The sequence below is a fragment of the Leucopleurus acutus genome (genome assembly GCF_964270905.1).
Source record: "Leucopleurus acutus genome assembly, chromosome: 20".
NCBI lineage: Eukaryota > Metazoa > Chordata > Mammalia > Artiodactyla > Delphinidae > Leucopleurus > Leucopleurus acutus.
Window position 1 is genome coordinate 13,509,808 of NC_139162.1, and position 27,577 is coordinate 13,537,384.

The following is a 27,577-nucleotide window of genomic DNA, read 5'->3' on the forward strand; positions in this document are numbered from 1 at the left end:
TGATTAGTTACTTACTGCTAATTGGATCCTATCAAGCATCTGATTAAAGCAAGTGCTCAACGCAAAAAATACATATATGCATTAACAGAAAATTTTGTGTACCGTGTAAGAGTTAAAGGACCCAATTAAGAATCATTGTTTGTGAGTCATCTGCTTCCTCCTAATTTTTTCCAATTATATTTAAAAAAATTATGTTATATAAAACTATTTTTAAATTGTTGGACGTTTCTTTTTTCCTGTATATCTATTTGTTGAACCTTGTTGTCTAGCTAGATTATGGTCTCAGTTGAACACGGTCACTGTCAGATGTTACATTTGGTGTATAGAGTGTGGTATACCTGACATTTACGTTTTATTGATGGTGAAGTTTTCCAAGATTCTCCTGTACCACGATCAGGTATTCCTGCTGTTATCACGTCAGTAAACCAACAAAAGGGTAATGTCTTTCATATATATACTAGCGTTCTTCCTATAAGATGTAGTTCCACTGTACAGTATAATAGGCTGCCTAATTTTTTATTTCTAGGTCATTTAAAAAACACTTAATAAAATTTTTATTTTTGAATGGTTTTAGATTTACAGAAAAATTGCAAGGATATTACAGACAGTTAATGTATAACCCACACCTAGTTTTCTCCTCTAGATCATTTTGAGTTCATCTTATGTATTGCATTTACTCTCATTTGAGAGCCTATAGGACATTCACAGGATTCTTGACTCTGACCTTAAGGAGCATAAGAACCTAGTAGGAAGGACAAAACAATTCCTCAGATCACTTTTTAGGTAAGTGTCCTAAGAGGTGGTGATTGTGATTCCTGTGAGAACTTATGAGGAAGAGATGACTGCCAGCCAAGAGAATAAGGGAAGATTTTTCCTAAAGAATGTGGCATTTGAATTGTTCTGTGAAGGGAGATGGAATTTGGCCTTGAGGGAACAAAGAAAAGAAATGAAGGGCTTCCCTGGTGGTGCAGTGGTTAAGAATCCGCCTGCCAATGCAGGGGACACGGGTTCAAGCCCTGGTCTGGGAAGATCCCACATGCTGCAGAACAACTAAGCCCGTGTGCCACAACTACTGAGCCTGCGCACCAGAGCCCGCGAGCCACAACTACTGAGCCTGCATGCCACAACTACTGAAGCCCGCGTGCCTAGAGCCCGTGCTCCGCAACAAGAGAAGCCACCGCAGTGAGAAGCCCAAGCACCACAACGAAGAGTAGCCCCTGCTCGCCACGACTAGAAAAAGCCCGCGTGCAGCAACGAAGACCCAACGCAGCCAAAAATAAAACGAATACAATAAAATCAATTAAATAAATACATTTTCAAAAAAGAAAGAAATGGGATGCTAACTTAGATGGACTGTTTCATTCCCACGTGCTCACTTTGAGGAGGATGCAGGCATGTTATACCCAAAGGAAGTGTTTGGTCTTGGCTGCAACAACTGTCCTAGATGTTCCATCACTTCTTGCTGAAGTCTATTATGGGAATTGCCAGTGCCTCTAGCGTTTTGGTTCTTACATTCTTTTTGACTAGATGGTTCCAGTGTTTTAATCAAGTATACAGTGTGAGCCCTGCTATGTTGGGACTGTATTATCTAGTGTAGTTGTAAGCAAGGGGCTGAGTTTCATGCTCACTGGATCTGTGATTTGTCTCCTCTCCCTGTCAGGTATCAGAAATGGCTGTCTCAGAGCTACCCGGTAACCCCAATGCTGTCTGGACAGTGCGTCGGCACATTGAAGGTAAGCAGCCCTTTCCCAACAGTCAAAATGAGGGTCTGGGTGCCACTGACAATAGAAGACTTAAGAGACTGCATTCATAATGCTTCTATATCACATCATCTAGCACCATATACTAGAAACTTCTTCTGACTCAACACCATGTTTTTGAGGCTCTCCCAATCAGGGTGCCTTCACTTACTACTTTTTGTACACATGGGTAAGGGGAGCATAGGGTGGCTGTTAATATTCAGTACATATACACTTGAGTATCATAGATAGAGCTGTCGTATGTTGTGTTCTTTGACTGTATTCATCTTTAAGGTACTCTTTCCATTTGTGTGAGGAGTATGGTGTAAGGGAAAGTTTTTGCTTCTTTTTTCTTCAACGATGTTTTCTCTCTTATTGTGCTGAAATCACAGTGAAATTAAAGGTATTATTCTGGGTATTAAGAGATTGGTAAAGCTTGTTAATGCTCAGTAGGTATAATAGTTGTGTTTAAGGAAAGCGGAGGTTGATTGAATGGAATCAGAATTTTAGAGTGAGTAGAAAAGAAGGGATGGAGGAAAGAGGAAGTCTGAGCTCCAGAATAAAAATGGTCACCTCATCCTAAAAAATTGAAAGTTATGCGAAAATTCATTTTAGTGCAATAGCAGGAAAGTCTTGTGACAACTGAATTTCATTCCCTTAGAGATGAAACTCAATTCTCATTTTCCCTTTGATTCTTTGGGATCGTAGGTCATTTCTATTCCTAGACCTCATTTTCCTCTTGTTCCCTCAGGAATGTGGGACTGGCCAATATACAAAGCTTTTTAAAGAAAACAGCTGGAAATCTTCCTGCTATTTAGATGTTTTGGTTGTATGGAACAAATTTAAGGGAGCTGGGAAATGTGGAGGAGGGAAATCTCGTTTCTATTAATAGAGTACACATTTTAGTGGATTTTGTCTCATGTAAGCATTGGAATCCAATCTGAGTTGAGTAGAAAGAAAAAAAAGTGAATAGGAAATTAGTAGGTTCATTATAGCTGAAAAGGTAATTATTGGATGATTGGTTTTGAAAGATTTCCCCATTTTGTGTAATGTCTTCATAAAGAAACTGGTCACTGTTGATGTTCACCTTTAGCTTGGTGGCAGATTGGCTGGTTGATATTTAGGCTCTTGAAAACATTTCCCAGACTGTTTGAATTAGAAAGAGCCTTTGAGATAAAACCTAGTTTCCTCCTCTTTTTTTGTTTTTTTTTTGTTTTCACTTATTAAACTTTACTGTAAAATCAATTTAGATATGCAGGAAAGTTAACCCCTCATTTTTATGAAGAAGGCCGAAAATCACAGGCGTTGACTATCCCAAGATAGGGCACCTAGGTAATAGAGACTGAAAGCAGTGTCTTCCGAATCTCAATCCAGTGTTCATTTGACTAACCCTATAGTGAGTTTGGGTCATGCTGGTTTTCTAGGATAAGTTCAGTATTCTCATCCTGCTACCTTGTAATTAAGATAGGACTCTACTCTCAGGGCGTGTGCCATCTAAAAAAGAAGATAAGTATAAAAAACTGTTGAGGGCTTCCCTGATGGCGCAGTGGTTGAGAGTCCGCCTGCCGATGCAGGGTACACAGGTTCGTGCCCCGGTCCAGGAGGATCCCACACGCCGTGGAGCGGCTGGGCCCGTGAGCCATGGCCGCTGGGCCTGCACGTCCGGGAGAGGCCACAACAGTGAGAGGCCCGCGTACCGCAATCAAAACCAAAACCAAAACAGAAAACTGTTGTGTGTTCTGATGTGATGAAAGGCACAAGCATGTTGCCAGGAGGGGTTAGAGAAGAGGGAACAGGCATGTGTTTGAGAATCAGGAAAGGCTTTTGGGGTAAGTTAGATAAGTTCGTGATCTGTGGTATGTTGCATGATGGAACTTGTAGCTGAAAAGTTTTGTCCTCTAGATACCAAAATCTAGGAAATGATTACATCCTGATAAATTTTACTCTTTAGAAACTATAATTTGGGTGATCACCCACAAAACAGGTCAAGTTCTCTCTGTTCATTCTCTTTCCAGATACCCTAAGTTACTATTCCACATGTCCACACATGCTGCAGTCTTCCAGGCAACTACTAACCTTGGCTGGTACTTGGTGATGCACACTACCAATACCAAGCCTTTTTTTCTCTTCCACAGGTGGCTGGTGAAGGTGCTGATCACCACAGGTGTGTACCTTGTACCTATTGCTAGGGTCTACTATGGGGTCTTAGAGATTACCCAGGGAGAGGGACCTGCACAAAATATTGAGGCTGCCCTGGTAGCATCTTTCAGAGGGTAACTTTGCAGTTGGCTCTCCATGTGCAGTGTTAGTGGTGCACACCCATCTGCCTGTATGTTAAATAGTTTGAGGCAGGAATCACTTTCTCCTACAGAATATGGAACATTTGATTAATTTGCCTCTCATTAAGCTAAAAGAGGCTGTGGCTAGAAAATCTTAACTTCATACTCTCTCTTGATGTTTTTGTAATGTTCCACATGTACTGTCTGAAAGATTAGGTCCTGGAGAAAGCCCCCCTTTTTCTCTTTTGAGTATAATCAAGACTGTGCTGAGGCAAGACAAGCACTGAGTAGTCTGAGTATAGAGTGAGAGTGAGACATTGGAGGCCTAAATCATCTGGATGGTCACTCACTTTTCCCTTTGGAGTAGTGAGCTGTTTTTTGAGCCTGAGATACTAAGGCAGGGGAGAGAAGAAGAAAGCATTCCCTCTTCTGTGGGCTGCTTCCGTATTGCTCAGACAGATAGAAGTCCTTTTTAACTGAGACAAAGATGCGTTCTCATATCCTAATAGATTGTTCACTGAGGGTTGAACTAATGGTCATTTATATGAAATTTGAAACCTCTGGAAGAAGGCAACATAGATTTCATAGTTCATAGTCATTTATCTTGACTGAAGCTTGATTTTGTTCTGAAGTCCACCTTTTAACCTATAACCTGCCTAGGACACAAGAGCAGCTTATCTGTTTCTGGTCCTCCTGACCGTAGAATGGAAAGGGTAGAAGTTACAGTGTGCTTAGTATTTACAGGGTAGTGGATATTTTGACGAAATCCGTGATGTAAAGGAGCTTTCAGGTGTCAGTCATTGCTTTACTCCTTGTTGAACTGCCCAGCAAACATAAGACCCTATTTAAGTCCACCAAGCATCTCTTTATTTTTATACCTGAGCAGTCTGGGGCCTTGGGTCAGAGGAAGGATAAGGGCCCAGGCAGTCCTTTTTCCCTCACTCCCCTCATTCTCTGCTTGTAAGTTATAAATGTGTGGTTTCTTTTCTGGAAGTCCACCTTTTCCCTTGACTGAAAGAAGAGGCTGAAATCCTGACCAGTTTGAGCCCGTTTTTGTTTGGCTTTAATTTGCTCTGGCACAGCTTTTAAGGTACAAGGTTTCAGTGTTGAGAACATGGGAAAGGACACGATATTTATATAATGTTAAAATTAAGCAATTCCTGTTACTTTTACATACCAGAAATTTCCAGTTCAAAAACTGAGAGCTGGAGCAAAGCTTCCAAGCTTGGTGTTGTGTGGAGAGTGAAGACGGTTTTGTTGTGCACTATTAAGGCATCCATTTCAGAGACGACCACGTCCACACTCCATGTTTTATGATGGCGAACAGTGCGGTCTTCTTACAAAGCCATTTTATAAGGTGTCCCCAGGCATGCGATACATGTTGACAGTTATAGTAAAGTAATCTAAGACAAATTATCTGCTTGTTCAGTGTTATTCCTTATGATGGAACCCTTGCTCTGGATTCCTGGTGTATCCATTAGATTATACCCATTGGGAAAGATCTTTGATCCTTGCCTTTCAGCCACTCATTCAGTGCACACGTATTATTAACTGAAGCAACAGTTTTGCAGAATAGTACTTACCCTTACTATGAGGCATCCTCATAAATTATATTTATTTCTATATATTTGTATTTTAAAATGCTGATTGCAGTCCACAAAATTGATTTTATGTCCTGCTAATAGGTCAAAATGCTACTATAGGTTATACCAATAATACATTTTCATCTGGCCCCTTTTTCTGTAAAGAGCACTGATTCTGCTGAACTCATTGAGTAATCTTAGTTCAGCTGAATGACCTTTGGAGCACTCAATCCATACTGTGTCCATGATGTGAGTGGGGTGGATCAGGCCTATGGTGTTGAGCTCTGACAGGGACTCAGGCAAGCAGGATCCTTCAGCTGCTTCTGCTAAGAGTGAGGTAGCCACTCTAATTTAGTACCTTGTGTGCTTGTCATTCTATCCCTTGTTTGCCTGATTTCTGTGTGAAGGGGACAAGAAGAGGGGAATTGATACAGAAAATTCAAATGTAAAGTAGGAAAATCTCAATTCATCTCAAAAAAATGAACATACATTTATTCAGCATTTATCAAGCTTTATGCCAAACATTGTGCTGGATGTGGGAGATACATACAGAAGTTGTTTTATGTTGTAGGGTGGAATGTGTAGGAAGTAGACAGCTTTTAACTGTGGGATCTGTGTGAGAAACTTTTGGGGTTGCCTGTATACCTCTGACCTCCTTGAAAAACTTGTTGGTGTTTGTTTATCCAAGTGCATTTTATTAAATGAAAAGCAAGTTCTAATAGGATTGCTCATGACCATCGAATGGTGATATTTTTAAATGTGAAAAACTAGAGAGTTCAAGGGCTGACAATATAAACTACCACCACCACCCACCCCCTCCCTGGTTATCCAGTGTTCTTACATCATTCCTTTTGGGACATCCTAGGATTCTCAGTTTCCAACCCTAGAATGTCTTAGTCTCTTGGAGGCTTAAGTAATCACTATTTTATTCATTAGGTCTTGTGTTCTCACATAAGATACTTTTGGAAGAAAATGGGGACCTTCCTTGGTTATAGGGAGTATCTCTTAAGAATGGATTGTGATTGGCATCTGAAACTGTAGCTTCAGTACATATAAATATTGTATACAAAATTTCCTCTTGCTTTGTTCTCTTGCATTTTTCTAGCAAATGTCTCAAGAAAATATTAATTTTCAAAGGTATTAGATGTGGGCATGTCTACTTTATGTACTATTTAGCCATTTAAGGAAGCAAAGTATATCTGTAGGCTGTTATGACCTTTAATTATCTTTTGGATCATCCTGTGCTGTTTGCCACATGACTGTGTGTGATGACTACACATAGAAGAAGTGCCTTGGAAAGTTTATGAAGAGAATGCTTAGTGTGTCTCATTTGGCTTTGTAACTAATGAGTTCTTAGCTAACCCACTTCTTTCTTCTCTTTCCTTTTCAGATGAGTTTGATGCTTACATCATTGTGTCTTTCGTGAATGCCACACTTGTGTTGTCCATTGGAGAGACTGTAGAAGAAGTGACTGACTCTGGGTTTCTGGGCACTACCCCAACCTTGTCCTGCTCCTTGTTAGGAGATGATGCCTTAGTGCAGGTGAGGATTCTCAGAGAGCTGCTTAACCTGCTCACCTTACTTTGTCCTTTCTTTGACCTCATTATGGTGTAGATTGCTGGGTTCACATTTAAGGAGCTTTGAACTTCTTTGAAATGGATGCTGCAAAACATGAACTTTTTTGAAGTTAACCTTGCCTGGGACCTCTTAACTCTTTTTTGTCATTGACCCAACTGGTGCCTCAAATACAGTGCCTCTAGATCTGACAGATCTGATACGTGTGAGGGTCATGCTTGAGTGATGAGTCAAATTGCTAAAGTTGGGTTTCTTTCTGTTACTGCCTCAAGGTGTATCCTGATGGCATTCGGCACATACGAGCAGACAAGAGAGTCAATGAGTGGAAGACTCCTGGAAAGAAAACAATTGTGAAATGTGCAGTGAACCAACGACAAGTGGTGATCGCCCTGACAGGAGGAGAACTGGTCTATTTTGAAATGGATCCCGTATGTTATTTTACCATTCACTGTGGGACTTAATGTAGGGTTCAGAGGTGAAGATGGGAGTTGCAGTCCAGGTATCTAGATTACATATTCATGAGAAAGGGAAATGAACACTACCAAATGTAGAATAGTTGGCTGGTGGGAAGCAGCAGCGTAGCACAGGGAGATAGGCTTGGTGCTTTGCGATGACCTAGGGGGTGGGAAAGGGAGGGTGGGAGGGAGGGGATATGGGGACATGTGTATGCATATGGCTAATTCGCTTTGTTGTGCACACAAAAAACTAACACAGTATTGTGAAGCAATTATACTCCAATAAAGATCTATTAAAACATAAAAAATAAAATTTTAAAAATGAAAGGGAAATGAGAAGGGAAAGTGTCCTAAAGCCCTTTACAAGGGGGTTGGAGGTGGATATGTTTTCATGTCTTTAATTCTAATTGGAGTTATGAAATGCCATCTTAGCAATGAAACACTTTTTCTGCCCTGCACACTCTAGTTTTCCACCAGATACTTGCCATATGTTTAGTTTCTGCAATCTGAATCAATTTCAGAAATTTATTTTACTTTTATATATGGAAGGATGTTAGGTGTGTTTAATTATGTTCTTAAGAAGTCTCTGGTTGTGGCCAACTTGTATAGTCCAACTGTACCTATGATTGAGGGGTTTTGTCTTTAAATGCCATATTTGAATTCTCTTTCACCCAGAGTATTTTCATGAACAAATAAACAATTTTATGTATTTTCATTTCCTGAGAGCTAGGTTGGCTTAGAAAATTTGTGGTGCATTATACTTGTCAAGGGTCTCTTGATTCTCTTGTCAGTAATTTTGCTTTCCATTAGCCTGTAGAGTTTAGTCTTGGAACCTTAGGTAGAGATATTCTTGGTCATTGATTATAGTAAGAAGAGTGCGAGGAAGCAAAAAGGAACTTAACAAGCTCCCTTTGTTCTCCAGGCCCAGGGTTTGGGGGCAAGTTGGAGTGGTTTGTGACCTCTCTCTGTCTTCATTCCTGTAGTCAGGACAGCTGAATGAATACACAGAACGGAAGGAGATGTCAGCAGATGTGGTGTGCATGAGTCTGGCCAACGTCCCCCCTGGAGAGCAGCGGTCTCGCTTCCTGGCTGTGGGGCTGGTGGACAATACTGTCAGAATCATCTCCCTGGATCCCTCAGTGAGTGTCACTCTCAACTTTAAGGATCTTCCACTTGGAACCTGAGCACCTGACCCATTTTTGATGTCCCTCTCTGAGATCAGCTGGGCTGGACCCTGAAATCTCCACCTGCTGCTTCTCCTGATTATTGTAGCAGCACACCTCAGGAGTCTTCTGCAGTGCCTGCTTCTTTGGCTTATGGCTTGATTCCCTTTTTTAGTTTAAACAGAAACAAAAAAAAAAAATCCAAGACTGTGTTTACAGAAAAGGGCCTTGGATGACTTTAAAGAGGTGCCCTTTGCATATTTACTTTTACCATTATCCACTTTTGCAAAAAAAAAAAGGAAAGCACAATCCTCTCCAGATATTGTTTTAAGGTTCAGTCTAAATAGAACTCCTTTTTCAGGTTTCCCCTGTCCATGAGAAAGAGTTGTTCTTCACTTCTAGAATTAGATTTCTCTGGGTAGGTTTTTTCCAAAATTGGTCATTTCCCATGTTTTATTCTTTTCTCTTTCCCCCTTAGGACTGTTTGCAACCTTTGAGCATGCAGGCTCTCCCAGCCCAGCCTGAGTCCTTGTGTATTGTGGAAATGGGTGGGACTGAGAAGCAGGATGAGCTGGGTGAGAGGGGCTCTATTGGCTTCTTATACCTGAATATTGGGCTACAGGTAAGAGATCTAGAAGCTCACATTGTTGGTGTCAGGGCTTCTTTTACTTTCATGACTCCTTTGTTCAATACTGTGCCTATGGTTTCAGTTACCCACCTTATGAGAAGTGAGCAATGCTGCTCTGTGTTCCACTTATTTCACCTCTAATTAGAACAAATCAGGCCTAAAAAAAAGTATTTTTATGAAGAGTTTTTGATAAAAATGCTTAGCAATCGCTGTTCTGTGGCAGAACTAGATGGGGTTCTTAAGAGTTGCCTGTACTCACAGTATGCACCTTTTGAAACTAATACGGTTGTCCTTTGGTATCCTTGGGGGATTGGTTCCAGGATCTCCCTTGGATACCAAAGTCTGAGGATACTCAAGTCTCTTATATAAAATGGCATAGTAATTGCATATTCTCATACACTTTAAATCATCTCTAGATTACTTAATTACCTAATACAAGGTAAATGCTATATAAATAGCTGCTGCAAATTCAAGTTTCGGTTTTTGGAATTTTCTGGAATTTTTTTTTTTCCCCTCAAATATTTTTGATCTATGGTTGGTTGAATCCGTGAATTCAGAACCCCTGGATACGGAGGGTCTCACAGTTCATAATGGGCTCCATTAGCAATAGAGGGCCCCTAGATGTTCCTTGTTGTCAAAGCACCTGAGCTCTTCATGGCCCAAAAGGCAGGAACCTAAGGATCAGAGATTGTTAGGGGTTTTGACCATATATTGATACTTTTCGTTTTCATCTAGGCCAGGTACTTTTTGCTTTTTAATTTCACTTCCTAATTTAGAATTTCTCAAACATGCCCAGGAGTTAGACTAATGTAATGCACCTCCATGTACTTATTACCAGTTATCAGCACTTTGTCTTTTCCCCTTCTTTTCTTTTTCCTGGAGTATTTTAATGCAGATCCAGTATGGTATATAGTTTCATCTTTAAGTACTTGAGAATGTAGCTGTGCCGAGGGGTGTGTGTGTGTTGAGGCCTTAATATGATCATGCTCAACAAAATTTAACAATTCCTTTGTTTGTTTATGGCTGGCTGCGTTGGGTCTTTGTTGCTGCGCACGGGCTTTTTCTCTAGTTTTGGCGAGCGGGGCCACTCTTCATTGCAGTGCGCGGGCTTCTCATTGCAGTGGCTTCTCTTGTTGCGGAGCACGGCCTCTAGGCACACGGGCTTCTGTAGTTGTGGCTCGAGGGCTCTAGGGTGCAGGCTAAGTAGTTGTGGCACACGGGCTTAGTTGCTCCGCGGCATGTGGGATCTTCCTGAACCAGGGCTCGAACCCGTGTCCCCTCCATTGGCAGGCGGATTCTCAAACCACTGCACCACCAGGGAAGCCCTAACAATTCCCTAATGTCATCTGATATCCCCATATTCTAGTTTTCTCCTTTTTTTTTTCTTTTCCCAAAAATGTTTTTACATTTGGTTCTACTCGGGATCTACATAAAGCTGTCCACAGTTTTCATCTGCTTGATTTATCTTTTTATGTTTCTTTTAATAACTGTCCCAACCTGTTAAAAAAATTTTTTTTAAAGAAACCAGATCACTTTTCTTGTGGAATTTCCCACCTTCTGGATTTGACAGAGTCATTCCTTGTGTGTTTAATGTTCCTGCAAACTGGTGGGTAGATTAGACCATGCTATCCATTAAAAATATAATGCAAGCCACAGGTCTAATTTTAAGTTTTTCAGTAGCCACAAAAAAGGAACAGATGGAGTTAAATTTTAATGTTTTATTTAACCTAGTATATCCAAAATATCATTTCAATTTGTAGTCAGTAGAGAATTAAGATATTTTATGTTTTCTCCCTTTTATTTTTTGGGGTATGGGGAGAACTAGGTCTCTGAAATCTGCTATTTGGTACTTTGCACTTAACAGCACTTTTTTAAAAAAAATTATTTTTCGCTGCATTGGGTCTTCGTTGCTGCGCACGGGCTTTCTCTGTTTTCTCTACTCTTAATTGCGGTGCGCAGGCTTCTCGTTGCAGTGGCTTCTCTTGTTGCGGAGCACGGCCTCTAGGCTCACAGGCTTTCAGTAGTTGTGGCTCGCAGGCTCCAGAGTGCAGGCTCAGTAGTTGTGGCGCACGGGCTTAGTTGCTCCATGGCATGTGGGATCTTCCTGGACCAGGGCTCAAACCCGTGTCCCCTGCATTGGCAGGTGGATTCTTAACCACTGCGCCACCAGGGAAGTCCTAATAGCACACTTCTAATTCTGACTAACCACATGTGGCTTGATGGCTATAGTATTAGATAGCACAGACCAAGAGGTTGATTAGATTTGTTTTTGGTGAGGGACAAGAATATTTTTATAGGTGCCATTTGTTTTCCTATTATATCAGGTGGCATATGAAGTCTGGTTGTCCCACCTAATTTAGTGATGTTAGAATGTTAGTATCTATTTTGAATGACCTGTTTTAAAGCTCCCTGTCCATCTTTTACTTAATAACAGCCAGTGATACACATTGCTTAGATTCATTAGGGGTTGGGAAGTGATGGTTTTCTATTTCATTCTTTAATTAGCTGGAACTTTTCTCTAGAGACAAAATTTGCTTTATATCTTTGGTTACCCTGAAGTACAGTTCATATAGGGAAAGGATAAATATTTCATTTTTTTCCCCTTTGCTCACTTATTTTCAGAGTAAGGAGTTGGTGCCGTAGCATACTCCAATGAAGACTGATGAAGTGTTTGTTTTGTTTTGTTTTTTATATAACATTATGAACTTGCAGATTTTATAATATTTGTGCATCAAACTATTGTAGTTGTTTTGGATGCTAAATTGCCACATTTTAGATGAGTGGGAGTTCCCCTTTCAAGTTGGCTCCTTTGTCCTTTTAACATGACCCCACTATCTTTGGAGGCTTCTTCCTGGCACAACAAAGTGCCCCACACACATTTGGAACATTCTTGCTTCAGACCTGAAGAAGCCATTTCTCTTAGGATTCTTATTCTTTTTAAGGGAAATGGTATTTAGAGACCACAATAGGCGTGGATATTAAACTGTGCATATATCTTAAAACTTAAAATTATGAAGAAGAGTTTAACATACTTGGTAAAAATATTTTTAAGGATACACAGTGAAAAGTAACTGTGCTTTTCACTTAGTAAATAGTCAATAGCTATTTGAGTGAGAGTGATTTAGGAGAGAGTGAATGAATGGCTGGCTGATTACTATATATTTAAACCACCTAGTCATTTCCTTCCATTTGCTCTGAAATTAAAGTAGCTAAAGAAGCTTCCATTATGTATAGGCTTTAACCACTCCTCTCCTTTTTATTAGAATGGTGTGTTGCTGAGAACAGTCCTGGACCCTGTCACTGGGGATCTGTCTGACACCCGCACTAGGTACCTGGGGTCCCGTCCTGTGAAACTCTTTCGTGTCCGGATGCAAGGCCAGGAGGCAGTAAGTAATGAAAGGGGCGAGATAGTGTTTTTGGATGTTAGTGGCATCAGCTGAGAAAAATCCCCTTGGTATAAATTTTGCTGTCATTAATTCACCAGTGTTGTAGTTAGTTGACATTAGCTTTATCTTGATTAGTTTCCTTCATGTGGGAAGTCTTGGGTCCCTTAATCTAGAGCTTCTTAACTGGATTTCCATGGCACTGTGCCATGATTTGGTTATAGATGAGTTAGAATACTGATCCCTTCAATCCTGAGGCTGAGCAAATGGAGTACACTGACAGCTGGAAACCTCTGATGTAGGATACCACTACCCAGGAGCAACCTGGTATCAGTGTCATGGCTTACTGTGTAATGTGAAAGAGGCTGGGAAACATTGTGTCCTTTGTAGCTAAGAATATCAGTGTTGCCGGGTGCTCTGCTAGTTCTTTACTTGTTACTGCATTTAATACTTGCAACTATCCAGCCTTGTGATAGTATTCCCAATTTACACATGTGGAAACTGGGGCCCAGAGATTGAGTGATTAGTAGGTCATCTGGCTAATAGCCAACGCTTTTAGCAAATAGTAAGCCATACTGCCTCTTCTCTAGGCCTGTTTTTCTTAAGGTAGCCCTTTAGGTTTCTAAAATTCCTTGGGATATTCTGCACACTGAAATTTGGGGATAGGATAATTTGGTTAGCATACCATGTTTGGGCTTTTCCCAAGCTTATTGGAGATGTTTTTCTTTCCTCAGGTGTTGGCCATGTCAAGCCGCTCATGGTTGAGCTATTCTTACCAATCTCGTTTCCATCTCACCCCCCTGTCTTATGAGACCCTGGAATTTGCATCTGGCTTCGCCTCTGAACAGTGCCCTGAGGGCATTGTGGCCATCTCCACCAATACCCTGAGGTGAGAGAGCCCCATAGTTGAAGCCCCGCAAGAGGCTGCAGAGAGCTGACTTTTTGCCATGGCACTAGTGTTGTAATTGAAACCTTCATTTGGCTCAGGATTTAAGTACCTGGTAGCCAAGTCTTGGTGTTTGGGAGTTTTAGCTTCTGTTTAGACCTTCAGTGCCAAGTTTTTATACTCAGCAGTGTAGTTCAGTCTCTGAGATTTTTAAGATTCTTGTTTTCAAGGGCCATGCCATTGGATTGGTTTTAGAGCAGGCATTGTTGGCTCACTGATAATCATTTCTCACTCTGTCTTGCATTTGCAATGTTATATCTTAAATATTAACCAATATAAATTATTTAGGCCTTTTGCAGGTTGACATTATTTACACTGATCACATTGGAGTGAACACTGTCTGTATTGCAAGATGGAAAATAACCTATTCAGTTTGACTGTCTCTAGTTTTGGCGGTTGGTTGTGTTTGTTTTCTTTTTTAACCCTTTAATGCCACTAGTGTCATACATGTCCTGGTTATAACTGTTGGCTGTTTACAATGGAACTCTGACCTCTTGATATATGAGTCACTTGGTACTTAATCAAGTGAACTGCCAGATTTGTTTGCAAAAACTTTTGGAACTTTTCAGTCATTGTCGCTCTCTTTCTAAGTGTCAGCACCTTTGTATACCTTATGCTCCAGCAGAATTACTCTCCCTGCATACCTCCATATATTCCTTCCTGGTTTTTTATCTCTGCAGCTGTCCTTGGAATGCTTCCCACACACATCTCTGCCTTTCAAGGCCTAGCCTCATCCATGTATCCTCTAATTGTTTTATCGACGTGTGCTCTCTATCTCCTTGATTCCTTATTAATTTTGACAATTCCACAGGTTTTCAAACTTTTTTTGTAGCAGCAGAACATTTTTCCCCCAGAACAATATCAGGGAAGGCTGCTGTGTGAAACATGTAAGAAGAATTCTTGGGAACATAGTTTAAACACCACTGTCCATAGTACTTACTGTCAGAACCATTCACTTTCACTTTTGGTTATTATGAATAACGCTGCTGTGAACACTCAGGTACAAGTTTTTATGTGGGTGTATATTTTCATTTTCCTTGGGTATGTACCTGCAAGAGTGGAATTGTTGGTAACTGTTCAACTTTTTGAGGAGCTGCCAGGCTGCTTTCCAAAGTGGCTAGACTATTTTACGTTTTCACCAATGAGGTTTGAGGATTCCAATTTCTGCACATCTTTACCAACACTTGTTATTATATGACTTTTTGATTCTAGCCATCCTAGAGAGTGTGAAGTGATATCTCATTGTGGTTTAGATGTGCATTTCTTTGATGGTTAATGATGTTGAGCATCATTTCATGTGCTTATATTGGCTCTTTGTTCTTCTTTGGAGTAATGTCTATTCAGATCCTGTGCCCATTTTTTAATTGGGTTGTCTTTTTATCATTGAATTTGTAAGAGTTCTTTTTATGTTTTAGATACAACTGCCTTATCAGATAATATGATTTGCAGATATTTTCTCCTGTGGATTGTCTTTTCACTTTCTTTTCTTTCGGTGTTTATTTATTCATGGCTGCGTTGGGTCTTCGTTGCTGCGCGTGGGCTTTCTCTAGTTGTGGCAAGTGGGGGCTACTCTTCGTTGTGGTGAGCGGGCTTCTCATTGCGGTGGCTTCTCTTTGTTGCGGAGCACAGACTCTAGGTGTGTGTGCTTCAGTAGTTGTGGCACATGGGCTCAGTAGTTGGGGCTCGTTGGTTCTTGAGCGCAGGCTTAGTAGTTGCGGCGCATGGGCTTAGTTGCTCCGCGGCATGTGGGATCTTCCTGGACCAGGGCTCGAACCTGTGTCCCCTGCATTGGTAGGCGGATTCTTAACCACTGCGCCACCAGGGAAGTCCTGTCTTTTCACTTTCTTGGTGGCATCCTTTGGCACACAAAAGGCTAATTATTTTTTAAAGAATTATATTTTAAAAACTCCATCTTAGGGACTTCCCTGGTGGTCCAGTGGTTAAGACTCCGTGCTCCCAATGCAGGGGCCCGGGTTCGATCCCTGGTCAGGGAACTAGATCCTGCATGCTGCAACTAAGACCTGGTGCAGCCAAATAAATATTTAAAAAAAAAAAAACTCCATCTGAGAACTGCCTGAAGTCATCTTCGGTATCAGCAGTGGTATATGCCCCACTTTGACAAACGCTGGCTAGCCTCATGTTTTCCAAGGAAGAATACAACACGGGAGCATCTGTGTCCCTTCCCATGTTATGTTTCTCCCTTAGGACAGGTGCTGCCTCTGTCTGGAGTCTGCCTTTTGGTGTGGTAGAGTGCCTTTATGAAAGCAGGCCAGTGTGTGGGTTGGACTAGAAGAACCAAAACTCAGGAGTTGTGGTTTTTTTAAATGCCGTACTTTTTTTTTCCTTGCAGAATGACAGTTTTTGATGTTTAGCAGTTGATCTTTTTTTTTTACTCACATGTTGGTAAAGTATTTGATTTAATGTCTGCAAGTAAAGGGACCTTGCTAATTATCCCCTCAGAATATTTGGATATTTATGGGAGTGGAATGTTGTTAATCATAGTCTATTAGAAGATGTTCTGGTTTTTATATTGTACTCTTTTTTAATGATTTTTTTTTAAATACATTTATTTATTTATGGCTGCATTGGGTCTTCGTTGCTGTGCACAGGCTTTCTCTAGTTGTGGTGAATGGTGGCTACTCTTTGCTGCAGTGTGTGGGCTTCTCATTACAGTGACTTCTCTTGCTGTGGAGCACAGGCTTTAGGCACATGGGCTACAGTAGTTGTGGCACACAAGCTTAGTAGTTGTGGCACACAGGCTTAGTTGCTCCGCGGCATGTGGGATCTTCCCAGACCATGGCTCGAACTCATGTCCCCTGCATTGGCAGGCGGATTCTTAACTACTGCGCCACCAGGGAAGTCCCTTAATGATTCTTAATTAGCTGTTTTTTTCTTTAAGCATTTTGAAATGGTTTTTCCTATCTTCCATTGTTTTTTAGGTCTGCTGTCAGATTGTATATGATCTGTAAGAATATTTAAATTAAAAATAAAACTCCATTGTTAGAGACCAAGTATCTATATTTTTAAGAGCATCTGGGTTCTCTGCTCATTTTGCTTATAATTTGACTTAATGCACATCTCTGTCCCTTTTTTTTTTTTTTTTTGCGGTACGCGGGCCTCTCACTGTTGTGGCCTCTCCCATTGCGGAGCGCAGGCTCAGTGGCCATGGCTTATGGGCCCAGCTGCTCCATGGCATATGGGATCCTCCCAGACCAGGGCACGAACCTGTGTCCCCTGCATCGGCAGGCGGACTCTCAACCACTGTGTCACCAGGGAAGTCCACATCTCTGTCCCTTTTGACAAAGGTTGTAGAACTCATACTTGCCATCTCTTTGTGTGCCATTGTGGATTTCCTAAAGCTTAGGTGATTTTCGTTCAGGATGGCATCCAGTTTATTTTATGAAACACTGTCATAAAAGTACCACATATATTCAGATAATTGCAGTGCTTCACAGCAAATTTGGAATTGGTACTCTTTTTTTTAAATTTAATTTTATTAATTTTTTTTTTGGCTGTATTGGGTCTTCGTTGCGGTGTGCAGGCTTCTCATCGCAGTGGCTTCTCTTGTTGCGGAGCATGGGTCTAGGCGCATGGGCTTCAGTAGTTGCGGCTTGTGGGCTCAGTAGCTGTGGCTCGCGGGCTCTAGAGCTCAGGCTTAGTAGTTGTGGCTCACAGGCTTAGTTGCTCCGCGGCATGTGGGATCTTCCCGGCCCAGGGCTCGAACCCGTGTCCCCTGCATTGGCAGGCGGATTCTTAACCATTGCACCACCAGGGAAGCCCTGGAATTCGTACTCCTTATATCAGCGTTTGTCAGTAATAATCAAGAGGAAATTTTGACTTTTCACTGTCACATTATCATTGGAGGGATAAAAAATCCTTTGAGGGTTCTAATGTAGGTTTTACTGGTGGAAACTGGAATCACCATGAACAGTGATGGGCTGTTGCTAAAGTAAAGGCCCTCCCCTGATCTCCTTGTCTCTTACGTGTAATCATCTAGATAAGAAGGCTATTGTTTCTTGTTGTCTAATGCCAACATTAGAGCTTTAGGGATTGATGTGTTTGCTGTGACTGCTTATAGACCATTTCAACACCAGTTTCTTGGTCCTGAGTGGGTGACCTATTAACTCCTTGCCTTTTGCCGTAGGATTTTGGCATTGGAGAAGCTGGGTGCTGTCTTCAATCAAGTAGCCTTTCCACTGCAGTACACACCCAGGAAATTTGTCATCCACCCTGAAAGTAACAACCTTATCATCATTGAGACTGACCATAATGCCTACACTGAGGCCACAAAAGCTCAGAGGAAGCAGCAGATGGCAGAGGTAATGCATTTAACCTTCAGGGTTCAATAAAAAGGCATTCCTATGAAATTGTGTTGAAAAGTTTAAACCCCTGTGTAATTGATGGCTGTAGTCTTTGTTATATTTGAAGATCCAGGCTCTTTTCAGGTCCTTCAAGCAGAGCCCTTTGCCACAGTCCTTGGTTTTAGAGGCTTTCTTGTGACTTAGGACTAAAACGCTGAGCTGGGTTTATTCAGTATTCAGCTACTTCTCTGGAACGGTTCTCCAGTCCTGGAACTTCCAAAACAATCTGTTTCCTGAAATTGGGCCCAGAGGAGACTGCTTTTGTATTCCCCACAACACCAGCTCCTTCCAGAAATCATTTCCCAGCAAAAAACAAATGGTCCCGACTATATAAAACTGTATCTGGCCTGGAAAAGAGGAAACAAGTAGTCTTAGCAAGAGAAATCAGATGGGTTAGATAGAAAAAAGGTGTTTTCATCTTCATGTTTCTCAGACCGCCAGTCAAATATTCGCCACAGCTGATGTTAGTTCTTTAGTTTCCCCTTAGTGATCTTTCCTCTTCCCCTTGTCTGTATACCTCTCCCTTTGATCCTGATTTTGGTGGACAGATTTGGCTACTTTGTGTATTATGAACACTCCCTGGAGGTGTTCTTGCTACTTGTCCACTTCTCACCCAGCACCCGCCTCTGAACACACCAACTCTTCCTTGGTTCTTTGGATTTAGGAAATGGTAGAAGCAGCAGGGGAGGATGAACGAGAGCTGGCTGCGGAGATGGCAGCAGCATTCCTCAATGAAAACCTCCCTGAGTCCATTTTTGGAGCTCCTAAGGCTGGCAATGGACAGTGGGCCTCTGTGATCCGAGTGATGAATCCTATTCAGGGGAACACACTGGACCTTGTCCAGCTGGAACAGAATGAAGCTGCTTTTAGGTAAGGAGCCCAGGACATACAGAGTTTTGAAGACTGGAATGGGAATTCTCTGGGCTGTGACTAATACCTGACTCCTGATTCTTTCTCTGTAAATGCAGTGTGGCTGTGTGCAGGTTCTCCAACACTGGCGATGATTGGTATGTGCTGGTGGGTGTGGCCAAAGACCTGATACTGAATCCCCGATCTGTAGCCGGGGGCTTTGTCTATACCTACAAGCTCGTGAACAGTGGGGAAAAACTGGAGTTTTTGCACAAGGTAGGAACCAGCCAGTGGTTTTCCTGGTTCTTAGGTCCTACTAAACTTCCCCACTTTTGTGTAAGTTGTGGATCAGGTCTTTCTGATCCATCTTTTGGTGGCACGTGGAAAATGCTCCAGTGAAGCTCCGCTGCTTGCTGGTCCCACAGGAGGCCTGTGTGCTAACCACCCTCCATGGGGAATAGATGCATACTGAAGTAGCCCCTTGTTTTCTAGTCTTACTAAGTAGGCAGCAATTTGTAACCAAAATTCAGCAGTTCTAATGAATTAATATTCTCGGGGCAGGGGTGACAATGTGGATTTCTGTTTAATGGTTACACAGTTTCCCTTGGAAAGATAATAAAGTTCTGGGGATGGATAGTGGTGATGATTGTGCAACACTGTGAATATGCTTAATGTTGCTGAACTATATACTTGAAAATGGTTTAAATATTAAGTCGTGTATATTTTACCATAATTTTTAAAATAGAAGAAATTCCTATTCTCTCTTCCACACTGACAGCACATGACTGTGATTTCTCCAGGCGTCCCACAAGGGGAGTGTTCTCTAGGAAGTAGTTACTTCACAGAGGCTTCTTTGTGCTAAACTCATTGTGTCTCCCTTACAACTAAGATGTCCCTTAAACTAGCACTTCTTTCCCCTCCCTCCATGTCCCACAGTCACTTTTCTGATATTGAGGCTTCACATTTAGTTAATGGTGCCAGTTGAATTCACATGGGTTCTGAAGTGTTCATCAGGTACCAGGACTTCTTTTCACTTGTGGCATTGATCCACTTGGGGAAGTGGAGTGTTTACCCAAACACCCTGTTTTATAGAGACTGTTGTATGTGTGGTTTATTTTCTCTGAGCAAAAAGTGATCACTTGCTGTCTGTCTTCCTGACAGATGCCTGTAGAAGGCATTTTGGGTTGAGGGGGTATGGCTATATATTTTAATAGCTGCATCACCTGTTTTTCCTCTCACAGACTCCAGTTGAAGAGGTCCCTGCTGCCATTGCCCCATTCCAGGGGAGGGTGTTGATTGGTGTGGGGAAGCTTCTGCGAGTCTATGACCTGGGAAAGAAGAAGTTACTCCGAAAGTGTGAGAACAAGGTAAACATGGAGACCCTGGTGGGGTAGTGGACAGCAACTGTTAGAATGATATGTCTTTATCAGGACCTTCTTTGTCTTCCAATGCCAGGTTAAGAATTAGGCCCTTGAGACTTGAGAAGGGGAGGAATAGGTGGGTTTCTTGACTTCTTTACACTAAGAGCCAGATTTCTCTCCTTGCTTCTGTAAGGAATTTAACTGTGAGAGGCATATATTTCCACTATATTAAAACCAGTTAGCTCTTTTTCCCACCTTCTAGGAATTTATTGCTGACTCCTTGCTGACTCCTCTTCTTTGGTGTGTGCCATTCTTCAGACCATATATATGTTGCAGTCATGGTAACCTGGACTTTCTGTTGATACTGCACCCCAAGGTTACACCCATTGCTGTCCTTGTTTTTCCCAGCATATCGCCAATTACATCTCTGGGATCCAGACAATTGGACATAGGGTAATTGTATCTGATGTCCAGGAAAGTTTCATCTGGGTTCGCTACAAGCGTAATGAGAACCAGCTTATCATCTTTGCTGATGATACCTACCCCCGATGGGTCACAACAGCTAGCCTCCTGGACTACGATACTGTGGCTGGGGCAGACAAGTTTGGCAACATTTGTGTCGTAAGTTGATGTTTACTTGGGTTACAGTGATGTATAGGAAAGCTGACCCAGTTTGTTTGTGGTAAAGCCAATTACCCAAGACTGTGATCTCTGATGTGGAAAGTAAAAATGGGTATAAAATTCTTTAAGTTTCCCCTACCCACACCCCATTCACCTCCCTCATCCCCATGCAACATGATTTAATAATGATAGATTTAGTTTGAGCTAAGGACTAATATTTATTTTTACTTTTTGCCAAAATTTTGGCTTATCTTTTAAAGCCCAGTCTGGCTTTTCTTGTTTATGTTCTGTGGTCTCCATTTTTGCTCTTTAGTTTTTTGTTTTTTGGGGTTTTTTGCTTTTGAGTTCGTCACTCCTCGGATATCAGAAGAGGTGCAGGAGACTTGGGCTCAGGCCTCTGCCAAACTCGGGGCCCCAAGGTTTGCGTGCAAGGACCTGGGGCAAACGTTGCTTGGTGACCGAGGTGAGTAGGTTCAGGACCCAGCCCTGTGATTTGTGTCACTTCATTGTAGGTGAGGCTCCCACCTAACACCAATGATGAAGTGGATGAGGATCCCACTGGAAACAAAGCCCTGTGGGACCGGGGTTTGCTCAACGGGGCCTCTCAGAAGGTAAGATTGCAGAAGGGACCACAAAGGAGGGGCACAAGCCTGCGTAGCACATTCTTCATGACCCTCACCAAGGAAACATTTCTTTAGTGAATTATCCACAGTGCGTGTGACTATGTTGAGTGTTCTCCCATGCATGGTGGGTTTGACACAAGGTGACCAAGTTACTATCCCATTTTTATGACAATAGAAGAGAAATTTTTCTGAGACATTTTAGCAGTATAAATCTCTGCATAGTGGGTTCCTTAGAAAGGATGGTTGCACAGGTTCATTCCAGATACTAACCAGCTCTTCTCTGAAGTATGCCCTGGGCTTTACTCTTCTCCTGTAGACATATACTTCTGTATCTCTGGACTTTTAAAAATAGATCCATTTTAGAGGGCAAGCCTAGAGATTGCTGTTTTTTATACTTTTCTTTTCTTCTTTTTGCAGACTTGATAATTTAACAAAAAGGTTTTGTAGTTATAAATCAAAAATGATCTAACTTCAGCATGTTTGTGAGGGCATTAAGCTCTAAGTAAATGCTAAGGACATTTCAAAGTATTTTTAAATTTTAGTAATTTTTGAATTTCCAAAAGTGGTGAAATCTGGCCTTTGGAGGCACTGTTTGCTCTTGGGAATCTAGAACATGCTCCTGAGGGCACATATAGTCACTATTCTGGTTTCAACTTGCAGGCAGAAGTGATCATGAACTATCACGTGGGCGAGACAGTACTTTCGTTACAGAAGACCACGCTGATCCCTGGAGGCTCAGAATCGCTTGTCTATACCACCTTGTCAGGAGGAATTGGCATCCTTGTCCCGTTCACATCCCATGAGGTGACATCTTCCACACTGGTCTGGCTTTTGCCTTCCCAAGTTTGTTTCTTGGTGCTAAATCTGCCTAAGAGGGCAATCCATTTTGTCTCCATCTGTAACTAGGAGTGTTGTGCAATTTTTATAAGGTGACAGGAGTGCCTGGGGAGATAGGAATCTTGATTTTTTTTTTCCCCCCTGTGGAAAGCCATCTGGTTTTATACTGTACCAGGGTTTGGTTAGTCAGAGGCTGAAGCCCCAGAACAAAACCCCACAGACCAGGAATGATGGGCTGGTGTGGACTGGGCACTTAACGCCTCCTAGAGTCAGCTCTTGGTTTGGCTAGATTTGGTTTATGTAATTGCTGCCAAGGAAGCTGTGGTTAGGAATCTGACTTTACAAATCACTCTTTGCATATGGTGTTTTCTCTCATGTTTTGCAAATACAAAGGGGTTTTCTTTCACTTTTTAGCTATCTTGTTGTAGCAGGAGAACCTGTGGTCATGAGGAACAGTTAGATACTTAACATCTCCTTGGTGGTAAAAATCAATAGCTTCTCTGTTCATTGTGCTTTGGAAACTGTAGACTAGTAGTTGAAATCACTTTTTTCTTTTAGTGACAGATTCTTTGTTTCTTTGCCAGGACCATGACTTCTTCCAGCATGTGGAAATGCACCTCCGGTCCGAGCATCCCCCTCTCTGTGGGCGAGACCACCTCAGTTTTCGTTCCTATTACTTCCCTGTTAAGGTAGGTCTTTCTTGGAAACTCGAGTTGAAAAAGGGGATCCTCAGCATATTTAACCAGTCTTTTTCTCTGGGCCTCCCTCCCTTAAAAATCGGAACAGTCCTGAATGAAGGAGCATTGAGGATGTGGATTGATGGAGGCAGTAATGTGGGAGAGGAGTAGTTAGTGATATTCAGAGACCTCTTCCCTCAGGGCAGACCATAGCCAGAGAAAAGTTTTCACCCAGTTTTGCTAATCTGAACTCTGGCTACTAAGGGTCAACTTAGAATAGTATTCCTGGCTCTGTAAATGTAGTTCAGGTTTCTGAGGGAGAATAAAATGCTTTCCTTGCAGTTGATGCTTTAGCATGTGCCATTTTCTTTGGGCATCTAACCTTTTTCTTCCTCTCATTTTTTCATGCCTTAGAATGTGATTGATGGAGATCTCTGTGAGCAATTCAACTCCATGGAGCCCAACAAACAAAAGAATGTCTCTGAGGAACTGGACCGAACCCCACCTGAGGTGTCCAAGAAGCTTGAGGACATCCGGACTCGCTACGCCTTCTGAGCCCTTCCTTTTCCTATGGGGCTTGTCAGAGACCTTATTTCCCTCACCACCTGGTTCTGAATTCATGTGACAGAAGAAGGGTGGCTGTATAATTAAGACTTTGTAATATTAAAGCTAGTAGCTCTTCCCCATCCACTCTTCCCCTGGAGTGACTGGTTTCCCCTAAAATTGGCACTGAGATTTGCTACACTTCTCCTTGCCTGGTACATAATACATTGCCCCCAGGTTCCGGTGTGGAATACAGTGTCCATTTTCCCAGAGCTTTCTCGCATTGATATTTTTGGCTCTGCTCTCTACTTTTGTATACACCCTTAATTTTTAACTGGTTATTCTGTAAATATAGTTTTGTATGATGTTATCTTTGTGGGAGGCGGGAGACAAGCTGAGATGGGGACCAGGTTGGCTATAGTACAACTCCGGAGTTGTGCCACCCTGGAACCTAACCAGAAATACAAACCTAGCTTTTAAGGTGGCTGGTGTCCATGTGTCTTTGCTGAGAATCTAGGTGGGAGATTGGAGCCCAAGTTGGAGCAGGAAGAGCTGAGTGTCCTCCTTCCAGTTACCAACTTGGACTTCTGGCACCCTGTGGCCTCATGCTCCCAGCTCTGTGATGGTTTTTGGCTTTCTCTAGTCTTTTCTACTATGCAGATGAAACTTGGGCTTGATAATAATTATATAGTCATCCATATCTCTTCCCATTGGATAGTGAGGAAGGGTGGCTGGTTTCTTCTTCCCTGTTTTAGCTCCCTTCTACTTTGAAGCCTTAGAGTGAAGGATTTGGCATGAATTCCAGCTGCCTAGTCTCTTAATAGATGCTCCTTTTACTTCCACAGCTCCTGAAATGATCATTTGCCATCTGTCTACTAGGAAGGATCAGTAAGTACAGAAGAACCTGCCCTTGGGAATAAAGTCAGTACATGTGGTCCCTTTTTAAAGGCACATGGGTAATGGGGTCGGGGGCGGGGAGGCCTGTCTTCAACAGACATCTTAGGTGGGCTCTGGAGGGCCTTTGGAGTATGTGGAGGCAGCAGCTGGAAGTGACCCAGTGTCAAATGTTCCAATTCACACTTGAGAATTCAGCCTTCCCACGTCAAACTGTATGGGAAGCCTTAATGTTCCAGGCAATCCGTCAGCTTCATTGAACATGGAGAGGCCTGAGTCATTTGTTTTCTGAGTACTTCACAGAGTAAAACCCTTTTTTGTTTGTGTGCTCAGCACTTCCATTGAACAGATTCTCTGGCAGGCACTGGGTTAGAGTCAGGAATGGAGGTGGTTAGATATAATCTTTGACCTCTAACAGCCCACATTCCAAGTGCAGAGAGGGTTCCTGATGCTATCCCTGGAACTGTGTATCTCTTTAATCACAGCTTGGTTTTGGATCAGTCAGTAGAGACCTGAGTTTTGCCAGGAATTGAATCCCTAAATGACACTTCATTTTCTCAGTTCATGGGTATACATAGTAGACAGTACTTTTGAATTACATTTGCATAGTTTGATTCCAGGGCTCATTTTTGCTGTGCCCCCACCCCCCCGCACTTGTTCCATTTAGCCTGTCAGATTGATTGTATGATGTTGATGTGCGGTAGTATGAGAAACTCAGCATAGATATTTGAGCAGTGGCTCCTTGTTCCTAGGCTCTCTCCTGAAATACTTCTTCCTACAGTAGTAGGGGGGTTATGTAAGAACGGAAAACTTGATCTCTGTATAGAATCAGGAATTGCCACCCTTTTTTTGTTTTTATTATGTAGACAGCAGTTTATTGTCCAACCCAGGGGAGGAAGACACCACGTCACTCAGGGATACTGCATGCGATCCATGCTAGACAACATGGGGGTTGCATTCAGGAACCCAGTAAACAACTAGGGGCTTTGGGAGGCAGGCTTTGTAATATCAAGAGGGTGGAACTTCTCCTGTTCTTGTGGGAAGTTGTGATTGGCTTGTTTGAATAAACCCACAGACTGGCAAGGAGCTGAAACCTCCCCAGAGGTGGGCAGGACCTGTGCCTGGTCCTTTGGTACAGAGGATTGTTTAGCCAGGGAACCTCATTCATGAGAACAGAGTGGGGAGGGAAGCTTTGGCGATTAGGCCACTTGAAGCCCTTCTGATTTTATAGCATGAGATACTGGACCTTAATTTTAGATCTTACACCATAACTGGGAATGTGTGGTCATCTGATTATTGCTCCACTAGAGAGCTACTGGTAGGCCAGGCAAGGGTGAATTTCACATTGGATCATCATCTTGTGCTTCCAGTGTATTACAAGATTCTCTTCCATTCCTGGGGAAAATGATAACAAACTCAGTGGAATTGTCAGAGAAATATGGGTGTGTATTGGAAAATGTTATCTGATAGAGGACAGCAAATCATGAGCTTATATTCTGAGCATCGTGCTAAGCACAGTGAGAAATTCTCAAGGCTCGGCTCAGCTGAACTTGACATTCTAGTAAGGGAGAGGAGGCTTATACATGTGAAATAATCAGCCAAATATGTTTATAGTAGAAAGAGAACTAGAATCAGGCAACGTGTCTGATCTGGTTGGGCCAAATAACAGCTGAGTGAATTTGGGCAAGCCATTAAAACTTCTGAGCCTTGGCTCCCCCAACTGTAGAAAGTGAAAGGAGAGGTGTAATATACGCTGCACAGAAGTCCCTAAGTATGTAGCCCAACCTGACTTAAAACAGCATCTTAGTTCCTCAGAATCCCAACATTCATCAACAAGTCAGTGACCCTGTATCTCTTGGGAGTACAAATTGTGTTTGTATGTTTGTTTTATTTTTTTCCCCAAATTTTCCTCATCATGAAAATCATCCCTTAGGCCACTCAATAAAAAATACAGATTCCTAGGAGTCTCCCCCTTAAATCTGGAATGGAATTTGTAAATAAGTCTAGACATGAACTCACAGGCCTGAGTTCAGTCAAGTCTCTGCCCCTGATTAGATCCACGATTTTGGTCAGGCCAGTTGGCTTCTCGTGCATAACATGGAGATAAACAGGATTGATGTCACAATAAAATGAGAGCGTATACCTAAAACACCCAGCAGTCAGCCCAGCATGTTGTAGGTTCTTATCGATCCAAACCCCATGGTTTGGATCGATATGTGGGGCTTGGATCAGCACAGTGAAGTCTTCCATTTTCCTTTAGGAGTCACCATGGATGCAGATCTCCTTCCCTTCCCACCCCTCACACATCACAGTGATGTTCTCTTTTCCCCTTACATTGCTTTACTTTTGATGTGTCTGTTGACTTTGTCATGTTCTCTGTTGTGGCCAAATGGGTGCTGGATGAGATACAAGTTTTGAAGGATATACAGACAGCATTTCAGCTCCATAACTGAGGGGGCTTCTCTGGATTTGATTTCTCTGAATTCTCACAGCTGGAAAGGTTTTCTTTTCTCCAGTTTTATTGAGATATAATTGACATACATCATTGTATCTATTTAAGGTATACGTCATAATGGTTTGACATATATAGTTTAATTAAATCCATCATCTCAAATACAATAAAAAGAAAAAGCAAAAAAAGAAAAACTTTTCTTGTGAAGAGAACTCTTAGGATATTCTCTTACCAACTTTCATATATATCATACAGCAGTGTTAACTCTAGTCATCATGTACATTGCATTCCTAGTACTCATTTATCTTATGACTAGAAGTTTATATCTTGACCACTTTGCTCTGATGTCCTGTCCCCCCATTCTGCTCCCCACCCCTTCCCTCACAAATCTGATCTCTTTTTCTGTGAGTTTCCTTTTTTGGTTTTGTTTTTTTAGATTCTGTATATAAGTGACGTTATACAATAACTTGTCTTCTTCTGTCAGGCTTATTTCACTTAGCATAATGCTCTCAAGATTTATCCCGTCCTGCAAACACACACACACACACACAGACACACACACACACACACACACACACACACACACAGACACCACATTTTCTTTATCC

At 42.0% G+C, this 27,577-nt stretch overlaps 1 protein-coding gene across 2 annotated transcripts in view; it reads left to right on the forward strand.

Moving 5' to 3' along the window:
* Window positions 1-27,344, forward strand: part of SF3B3 (splicing factor 3b subunit 3) — a 51,421-nt gene extending 24,077 nt beyond the window's left edge. For both annotated transcript variants that reach the window (XM_082863231.1, XM_082863232.1), the window contains exons 11-26: window positions 1,661-1,733; window positions 6,992-7,143; window positions 7,449-7,604; window positions 8,615-8,770; window positions 9,273-9,416; window positions 12,686-12,808; window positions 13,540-13,694; window positions 17,896-18,070; window positions 18,777-18,982; window positions 19,081-19,237; window positions 20,203-20,328; window positions 20,731-20,943; window positions 21,456-21,554; window positions 22,227-22,370; window positions 22,988-23,092; window positions 23,495-27,344. In XM_082863231.1, coding sequence (XP_082719357.1) covers window positions 1,661-1,733; window positions 6,992-7,143; window positions 7,449-7,604; window positions 8,615-8,770; window positions 9,273-9,416; window positions 12,686-12,808; window positions 13,540-13,694; window positions 17,896-18,070; window positions 18,777-18,982; window positions 19,081-19,237; window positions 20,203-20,328; window positions 20,731-20,943; window positions 21,456-21,554; window positions 22,227-22,370; window positions 22,988-23,092; window positions 23,495-23,635 — 2,325 coding nt within the window. In that variant the 3' untranslated portion in view covers window positions 23,636-27,344. The remainder of the gene's footprint in view (window positions 1-1,660; window positions 1,734-6,991; window positions 7,144-7,448; window positions 7,605-8,614; window positions 8,771-9,272; window positions 9,417-12,685; window positions 12,809-13,539; window positions 13,695-17,895; window positions 18,071-18,776; window positions 18,983-19,080; window positions 19,238-20,202; window positions 20,329-20,730; window positions 20,944-21,455; window positions 21,555-22,226; window positions 22,371-22,987; window positions 23,093-23,494) is intronic.
* Window positions 27,345-27,577: the final 233 nt, after the last annotated feature.